Source organism: Nipponia nippon, unplaced genomic scaffold (assembly GCF_047370975.1).
Source record: "Nipponia nippon isolate SJK-2023a ecotype South Korea unplaced genomic scaffold, ASM4737097v1 scaffold_9, whole genome shotgun sequence".
Lineage (NCBI taxonomy): Eukaryota > Metazoa > Chordata > Aves > Pelecaniformes > Threskiornithidae > Nipponia > Nipponia nippon.
The window spans coordinates 39,532,705-39,542,509 of NW_028262413.1; the positions used below are offsets into that span (position 1 = coordinate 39,532,705).

Here is a 9,805-nt window from a genome sequence, read left to right on the forward strand (position 1 = left end):
TCTCCTAGCCCAGAATTCAAGTCTGATTTAACCTGGTTGGCTTTTGTGGCATTGTGTCAGGGACTCATTTGGATTTAAACATTTTGGATTGTTTTACATATGTAGCAATAATCGTGCTGTTTAGAAAAATGTGGTGCCATCATGTGGACAATATTAAGAAGTGTAAAAAACCGTTTTTAAAAGAAAAATAGGTAACAGATAAATATCTGTATTCGATATCATGAATCAGCTGAATTATAAATACGTATTCTATGATATAAGAAGCTATGCACAAATCTGTGGTTTTAAAACTGTATTAGGTAAGAAGAAAAACTTCTTACCTATGAGAGAAGCAGGAATTGTTGATTCAATCCTGTTTATTTTTTAACAGCTCGGGAAGTCCTTTCCCATGAGCACAGACAGATCAAAACACACACAAGGGTCTCCAAGCCACTTTTAATCAGCAGCTAATTCCAACATTACTTACTTCTGTACTCATTTCTGTATCTGTTTATCTCTTTGGTTTTCCTCTAAGCCTTTACAAAACTTGTTTTTGTAGAGCCCGCGTTGCTTCTCTCCCACACAAATGCACACACACTCACACAAACACTCCTATCCATAATATTAGGCGGTTAAGGCACTCTGCCCACACAGTTCTCATTCCTGCGTGAGTTCACAGAAAGCTTTGTTTCAGGAATGGTTTTGGTTTAACGCCTCTTCTTGTTTCTTACATTTAACCAAGAGGAAAGAGACACTGCCAGTTTCAAAACAGCTATCCTCAACACCAATAGATGTCCACAATGGTCAAATTAGAAACACTGCAGGGCACTCACGCAGCCTAAGTTTTTCTAGTTTAATTCCTACAAAATCAAAGCAGAATTATGTCAATCTATTGTGAAAACGTGCAGAATTTTAATCTCTGTAAGCTGGAGTAATAACAGTGCTTCTATAAAAACATGCATCACTTGCCACACATCAGGTTTCATATCTTTACATAGAAAGTGAATGAAAAATTTCCTAATTTCCTCTATAACCTATCCATGAGACCTGTGAGGGTTTGCACACAAGGAGTGTGATTCAAAAACTGTCCTCTGTGATACACTGCCCCAAAGCAAACCTGCATGTCACAGAACCGTCATCTGTCTCCTGCTCTGAGACCCTGTATGCCAAGCCCTAGTTAGCCTATTCTGCAGTCTGCTGATTTAATTTATATTGAATAAAGGCAAGAACTTGTAAAGCCTTGCCAGTGGGTTTGAAACAGTCTATCTGGGATAGAGCTTGAAGACATAACATGTTTGGATCAGTTCCTTCTTCTGTGAAGGTTTAGTGGTTTTGTTTTAGTAAAACTTAAAAAGTTTTATTTGACCTTTACGAGTATTGAAGATCTTTGGAATCCTTTTTGAGAATGGAAATTTATGTAGTATTTTACTCAGAAATTCACTTACTTTGTGCAGAGAGATCCTGCTCTTGTGATACAATAAGAAATGGAATATGTATATGCGTAGCTTAACTAAATGGATGTAATGGAACGTCATACATGAAGAAGATTCTCCATGGTGCTGTTTCAGCTTCCATATAAAGACAGGTAACTGTAGGAAGAAATGACACCTGTTTTCTATGTCTTTGCATCTCATGCTTGGTTGATGTTGTTGTATAAGAAAATGTGAGTTCCAGCTGAATTTTTTACTATTCTTGGGCCATTTTTTTCATGTGAATTCTCTGGTGTCTAATTAGGTATAAACACAGGCTACAATCTTTTTCTTATTGGATAAACTTCCACTGTCTTTTATTCTTTTTTTACTTTGGCATTTATTTTCATGAAACTTGTGGGGGCTTAATTTTCTTCGACAATTTTACCTTGCTGTCACACTTGGTAGAAATTAATATGGATTGAAAAATGCTGAGGGTGGGAGGCAAATGGAACACGATGACACATGAATAAGGCTGTCGGAAGTCTCTAGTCTGTGTCACTGTGCTCAAGTGCTCGATTACTTGGCATTTAAATGTTTAGAATACATGGACAAAGGTAAAAAACTCAATTTATACCTTTTTAAATTAATTCCCATAAATCTGAAGCCAATCTTGAGATAAAGAGACCTCACTTGTCATTTTTTTACTAATTGGCAACATTGTGCTAGACAGAGTGTGGAACAAGCTCAACAACCAACTTTTTCAGATGAACTTTAAATGTCAAAGTACCCCATGATAGCTTGCATGAGTTTGGTTTTCAGTGTTTTGGAAACTGTACACTCATCCTTTTAAAAAGTATGACACTGGTTTGGTTTTGGAAGAACTGGTTAAATACACTCTGAAGGCCAGTAAGGTAGTGAAAATATATTAGATTTCCTGGATTCTGTCATCTTTTGCCATCAGTGAATGAGAAAATGGGAAAATGAACCCTTCCTGATTTATGAATTCTTGATGTTGTGCATGGTTCACCAAATTTGATTAGTTTTTGCCCACTGTATAACCTTGATGAGTTAATGAGATCATGCAATATTACTAATGGTAGATGTTCATTTCCATTTTTAAAACAAACATTTCTGAAACTAAAATCTGAACAGAAAAACCAAGAATCAGAATCTCATCAACCTCTGTCAGCTGTAGTCTGGGATTTTCATATTCTATGTCTCTTCATGAAACTCATTCTTTCTGATCCCGCCTGGGTGAGGGTTGGGTCTATCAATCATTGTGCCGTCCTCATCGCTGGGATTTCCGGTAACAATTACCCAGTAATTCTTATCTTCTTCAGCTTTATGGGAGTCCAGGTAAGTGTGACAAATTACTTCATATTCTTTTCCAAAATAAGACCTGCAAAGTCAAAGCAAAGGAGATGGGCAGGGGGAATTTATACACAAATTCAGCAAATCTGCATTATCTATAAATTGTTCAAAGTTTTCTCATGTTTCTCTTGGCTTATTCAGAAATATCACCATGCACTTTCAAATATCAGACCCGTACAAGAAACACAATAGCCCACTTTGTTTCCTATGAATAATTTAGGAATTTGAAATCACCTTTCTAGCTTCAGAGCTAAAGCAGCTCTGAAGTCCATCAGTATAAGGCACTAATACACCAGCTCAGTCTGTACAAGCTGGTTAGCTTCTCATCACCATTCACATCACCATTTCTCTCTGACTGAGGAAGGCTCGGGCTACTTAATAACTGTTTCAGCCTCAAACTGTCAGACCTTGTTTTATCCTCAAAAACCTGATACAAATCCTCAGTCAGATCTTGCTCAGAATTTAATGGGAAACAATTGGTATACTCCTTAACAATGCTTAATCAATATTAATTTAATACATGTATATTAACTTGAACTGTTGGATTAACTTCAATTTGTTGAGAGATGGATTCATATGGACATAAGCAATATACAGTTTTATGCAGTGTGGTTTTATTTAGTTCTCTTACTCCTTACTATTTTTTTCTTATAAAAAATAAAAACAAAAAAAACCAACTGTAATTGCTCAAGATATTCAAAGGGAGAAAGACCAAGAAACTAGAGGCGGCTAGAAGCATGATGTGATATGAATTAAAAAAACCCCAAACAAATAAGACTGAGATGATTGTCTGCAGCATCACAGTGGCACACATTACAGCCCAGAAATAAAATCAGGGAAAGGAGAACGTGCATTCTGCGTTCTTTTCCATTTCCTCAGTGCGTTCCTAAAGCAACTATCTTGCTTTTTACAGTAATTCTTGATGTTGGCACATCATTATGCACATCCCTGCCAGTTATAAATTATTCTTACCTTGTCCAAAAGTTCCTTGGAACAGCTAAGCTCCGATTAGTACGGCAATGAGTAATAATCATTTTAGAGTTTGCCTGGAAAGAAACCAACAAGGGAAGACACTTCACAGACATTCTTACGCTAATTTTAACTATTCTTATTCAAATTAAATGCTTTTATTTACTGCCCGGTGTAAGCCCGCATTGCTCTGTATCACTCTGAGACTGCTGTACATTGATAGCGAGATATTTTACACCCTATCAGTTCTCTACACAGCTGTCTTAACAGCTCAGACCAGCCAAATGCTTAGCCCTCAGGTCAGACACATTCTCCTGTCCAATATATTCCATTCTGTTCCCTTGTGCTGGGCACTTCAAAACAAAATAAAATAAAATAAAGTCAAGCAAGTAGTAGAGAATCATTCCAGTGGCCTGTGCCATGAGGCTAATTCCGCTTACAGCTGATATTTGCCATATGAGATATCCAGATGGTTTGGGGACACAGCCTAGAAATGGACCTTTATATTTTACCAATTTGCAATTTTTAATGTATAACAGTTAATTTTTAGTCATCCCTATTTACCAATACTGTGAATAAAAAATGTTGTCTTTGACAATTACATAATTTTGACTGTCTTTATCAGTGAGCTGATTCATGTAAATGGGTCACAGTTCAAGGCTGTAGAGGAACAGTTATATTTGTGACGTTTTGCTATACACCCAGCACTTCAGGAAGCCTAGCAGTTATGTGGAACAGGAAAATACTGCATCTGCTTAATGTATTTACAAAAGGTTAAAAACCTGTCTTGGTTTAACCCCAGCTGGCAACTAAGCACCACCCAGCCGCTCGCTCACTCCCCGCCTCTGGGATGGGGGAGAGAATCAGAAGGGTAAAAGTGAGAAAACTCATGGGTTGAGCTAAAGGCAGTTTAATAGGTAAAACAAAAGCCGCACACGCAAGCAAAGCAAAGCAAGCAATTCATTCATTCCTTCCCATCGGCAGGCAGGTGTTCAGCCACCTCCAGGAAAGCAGGGCTCCATCACGCGTAACGGTTACTTGGGAAGACAAACGCCATCACTCCAACGTCCCCCCCTTCCTTCTTCTTCCCCCAGCTTTATACGCTGAGCATGAGGTCACAGGGCATGGGATGTCCCTCTGGTCAGCTGGGGTCAGCTGTCCCGGCTGTGTCCCCTCCCAGCTCCTTCTGCACCCCCAGCCCACTCGCGGGTGGGGTGGGGTGAGAAGCAGAAAAGGCCTTGACTCTGTGTAAGCGCTGCTCAGCAGGAACTAAACCATCCCTGTGTTATCAACAGTGTTGTCAGCACAAACCCACAACATAGCCCCATGCTAGCTGCTATGAAGGAAATTAACTCTATCCCAGCCAAACCAGCACAAAACCACATTTGGAAAAGTATCCACTTATTCAGATGCCTTGGGCTTTTTTTTAACGCTTTTTAAATTTAGTGTACGAGAGTCCTTAATTAACCACAGCTCCTAATATTGGAAATGGAATTTAGTGCTCAGAAGTCCTGAAAAGCAGATCCCAAGTACTGCATCCTCACAACATGATAATGTTGACCTTTTAAAAAATTCTGATGAGAAAAACTGAGCAAGTCAACCTCAAAATGAATACCAGAACCTAATAGTTATATATGCAGATTCCCTGGTTAAAGAGATTGTTCCTTCCCTCTCCCCCTTCCTAAAATTACAGGTCAGAACTTACATAAGGAAAATATGTGACTGAAATGGACACAACTTTTTTCTAAGTACTCCATCTACTGTTTCGATTAAATCTTCATAACATTTTCTACAGTTTTAATTTCTTACAGGAACTGGAAATCCCTCATATTCAAGACGCAGCCGTGGATCCAAGAAGGTAGCTTGCCAGCAAGTCAAATAGGAAAGCTCATCTGTCAAAAATACTTGCTGAAGGTAAGATTTTTTAGCAAATCTTGTAAATGATTTATGGTCACTTGCTAGATATAACTGTAAATAAAAATATATATTAAGGATAGTAGAAATATAAAAGAAACAAGATATGTAATTTTTTAAAATATTTTTCAACACAAAAAAACTTCTCTTGGCTCCTGAAAAATCAGTCTCCCAAGCTAAAGCTACATATACAAAACCCATAACATAGATTCTATATTGCTCATAAACTCATTAAGTAGCTATTCTACATAGCATTCTATATTCATTTAAAATTGAATTTACATTCCAAAGATTCTCTCTCATCAAAGTAGTTGTTGAGAGGAAAAATTTTTTCAAAGTTGTGGTGATTTATTTTGAGTGCGTATGTAACATGTAATATCTTATTTGCTTCTAACCTGCAGAAGGAAACATTAACGTTTAATAGGAATTTGCTCACTCAGAATGGTAGAATAGTATGTTACTTCATGCACCTAGTATAGATGTATCTTCACAAGAAATGAAATCTTCTCATTTTAGATTTATTTAAATGAAAAGTAAAAAAACCCAACACCTCCCTCTAATGATGAATTATTTCATGATTCACAAGCTAATTTTAATTTCCTTTTTTCTTTTCTTTTTTAAAATCTCCTTTATCCAGTCATTCTGGCTAACAGCTCCCTTGGCCTGCACACCTGATCTCAGGCAAGTTGCATAAATTTTCTAAATAGGTATTGCTTATCTTGATCTATGTATGATTCTGAATCTGTTCTGTAAGGCTAAGATGTTGAACCACTGTACAGCTTTATATATGTGTATATATATATATTAATTAGGTGCACACTATCAATATATGCTACCATTGCCATTTGCAACTTTATTGCCTTACCATTTGGTCAGAAAACCCTCCTGTTGTCCCAAGAGCAAAGTTTTGCCCAAATCTAATTGGTTCACCCACTGCAACTCCATCAACACTGTTAAAATTGTAAAAAGGGCGAGAGAGACATGCAAATAATCAGCTTTACTATTCTGTTTTGTTCTAGTTAGGTCTTGTGGCAACACTTCTATTAAGTTTACATTTAAAAATAGATAAAATATCTTAAATACAAAGACATTTTATACTTGACTTACTGGTTAAAATATTTAACAGAATAGAAACAGACTGTATTGATTACTTTCTATGACTTATTCATTAACATGCAGGGTGGAAAGGTAACGTCCAATGAAAAATCAATGGGAATTCAGCACTGAGGCCCACTTTAAAATATACTTAATACAAGCATCTGAAAAATCACAGACTTAAAGCAGAACAGTGTGTGTTTGTCTGTAACTTAACATATGTTGCTAATAATATATGTAACTGATATTCAATAATTTGGTTCATTACATCAACATACATGCTGGTATATCCCCATTTCCAGAATGATTTCTGTATTTTACATTAAAGAATCACTAAATTAAGTGCTAGGCTTTCGAAGTATATTCAGTGCAAAAACCTTATGTAGCTGATGAACTTAGTAGTCAGTTAATAAGGGACTTGATAGCATTCAGTTCCAACGACTCTAAGATCAGACAGCAGCTAAGCAAAAATATTTTGGTTGCAGTTCTAGAAGGCCTAAATTATGCTCTTGGCATCAAAAAATCTTTCTTAGGTCTAACCCAAAGTGTTTTGCCCAATCAGGATTATATGGGTTAGTTTGTACTCTTATGCACTATTATTATTGTTAAATACACGCACTCAGGCAGAGCCTTCCACTACTGAGCAGGACCCTGTTCTTCTGTGTCTTCTCCCACAAACAGCTGGAATTAAATACGTCTTTGAGAGAGAGAATATGCTGTTTGGTTAGGGTTTTTTTTTTAGGACAACAGAAACACTGTCCACTTTGTGTACAGCAAAAGCATTGACACAAATTTCTGCTTCAGAGACGTTACTTGCAGGAGAACAAATAATACTACTAAGTGCTTTTTGGACATGTTTTGTATTTTACATTTGAAATATGACCACATTAAAAACAGCTGCAGAGTTTACCAAATGATACAGTGAACTCAGTTCTGTTTTGACACCAGTTCTAACTTCCTTGGAATTATTCACAGTAATATGTGGAGCAGAATCAAGCTTAATGCACGACCTAAGTTAAAGAGTCTTTCTTAAATAAATTAATCTTACTCAAATTCATTTGTATATTAGCAAACTTCATTGTGTATTTCTCAAAACAAGATACTGAAAGCTAACACAATAATCGAAAACAACTCAGAATAAAGTACCAAACCTTAAAATAGAAAAAGTATTTCGACCCACAGGGTCCACGCTCTCGACTGCGCTAACTCCACAAGGGGCTTGCAGCGATCTGGCCGAATACACGGATATTTCATCCAGATTAATTGCCAAAGTCAGCCTGCTGCACACTCCAGGGTAATTCTCCACTGAAGATTTGTTGGCTGGGTTCAAAAGCATCACAGTGTCTCCAAAATGAACAAATCCATCCTTAGATACCGACAGCTGTATCTAAATTAAAATATACATGTTTTTTTACAGAATTATCTGAAGCTAATAGCAGAAGTATTTTAGCATATAAAATGCTAATCCATAGCATTCTTAATGCATAACAAACACTAATAACAGCTACGCCATTCTATGTGGAGTCATAGATTGATATAATCTTCTTAAAAATTACCTTCTTTAAAAGATTATCTTGAAGTTTGTTTATTTTCTGTATTAAAAGTTCTCCTCGTTCTCTTTTATGCATGAAATCCCTCAAGCGGTCCTGCTTGCAAAGGAGAGAGGGGGTAGACATGTTATCCAGCACTCACAATCTCAGGTTTAAACTGAATGTCAAGAGTTAGGGGGAAAGACCGCGAGGCGAAGAGGCAGCCGCGGCTCCCCGGGAGCCAGAGAGGAGAGAAGGGCCCGGGCCCACCGCTACCTCTTCCAAATACGCGTCCTCGTTCCAGTTGCCGATGAGCACCCCGGGCCTGTAGGCGGCCATGGCTGCCGCCTAGGCCGCACGGCGTTCGCTGTCGCCATGGCGATCGCTCTAGCTCGCGATTGGGCGCTGGCGAGGCAGAGCCCGCCAACGAGCGGGAGCGAGCGTGAGGGAGGGGGCGGGCTCTGTCTGCCCAGCGGCGGCGCGGCCCAAAAAGGGAGGGAGGGAGCGCGGCGCGGGGGGAGCCTTCGGGGGATCCTGAGGGGAAAAAAGTGCAATAAATGTTAAAAGCAGTTCAGATAATCCGAGTGCCCCTCCCTGGGCATGCCCGTCGTGGGTGGCGTTCGTGCGAGTGGCACACTGGCAGGCAGGAGCAAGCCTCTCGAATTTGTGCCCTCTTATGAGTACCCGCCAGACCAAGATCTAGCAGGGCAAGGCCTCGGCAAGTTAAAAAAAAAAAAAAAAAATCCGTTTGGATTCCCTTGTGTTTTTGCCCAGTCTGACAGGCCGGGCCGGGCAGCTCCCCCTCCTCACGCCGGTCTGAGGGGCTTCTGGTCGCCTGGCTTCATGCTTACGCCTTGTCGGGTGTCCTTGTACGTGAAAGTACTTCTGTTCCTCGTTCAGTGATGTGATGGTATGGTTGCACAAATGGAAGATGCTGAAATTCAAGAATTTGAGCCAAGCTATAGTCTTAGAGCGGGGCTTCGTTTACAACCAAGTAGCCTTTTACACCCTGTATTGGTCAAGGCGGTGCACCAGCTTAGGGCAGCAAACGAGTTCATGACAGTAACGCTACAGTACTGGTGAATATTGTGAATGCCTTAGGCAAATGTTTTGATTACAAATGTTTTGGTTTGTTATTATTTTAGTTTTGAAATCTACTATGGCAAGATAGGCTAAGTGAATATGCTAACTGGTTACTTCCCAGATAGCCTAAGCCAATGATTTTCAGTGATGGTGTAGATCCTTGCACAGGACATTTAATCCCTTTACAACTGTCATGGGTTTCTTAAAAGCTTACTATTGTAAGGTTTCAATGCTGGAGAACTTAAAAAGGTTAAAAGAAAATGTTCTTTGTAGGGACAGCGGGGCTACATGTTATCCTCAGCCACTTTTGACAACAATTCACATGAAACCCGGCTCTTTTGTGGGTTGTTTTTTAAACCAAATGTTATTACACAAAAAGTTATTCAGCACATCCCAAACCTTTTAAGGACGAAATAAAACCCATTTTTGTTCAAATAGCACCACTTTGTGGTC

General features: G+C 38.8%; 1 protein-coding gene across 3 annotated transcripts; it reads right to left on the bottom strand.

Moving 5' to 3' along the window:
- Positions 1–485: 485 nt before the first annotated feature.
- Positions 486–8,643, bottom strand: CFAP161 (cilia and flagella associated protein 161). Of its 3 annotated transcripts, none has more exons than XM_009470096.2 (7): positions 8,546–8,643; positions 8,297–8,386; positions 7,892–8,127; positions 6,511–6,595; positions 5,541–5,699; positions 3,735–3,808; positions 486–2,790 (listed from the first exon to the last, which is right to left on the bottom strand). In XM_009470096.2, the coding sequence occupies exons 1-7, from the start codon at positions 8,606–8,608 to the stop codon at positions 2,604–2,606; spliced, it is 894 nt and encodes a 297-aa protein (XP_009468371.1). In that variant the 5' UTR covers positions 8,609–8,643; the 3' UTR covers positions 486–2,603. The 3 variants fall into 3 exon arrangements, with proteins under 3 accessions (XP_009468371.1, XP_087600264.1, XP_087600265.1); XM_087744138.1 differs by having other exon boundaries at positions 8,297–8,389; positions 8,546–8,637; XM_087744139.1 differs by lacking the exon at positions 5,541–5,699 and having other exon boundaries at positions 8,297–8,389; positions 8,546–8,637.
- Positions 8,644–9,805: the final 1,162 nt, after the last annotated feature.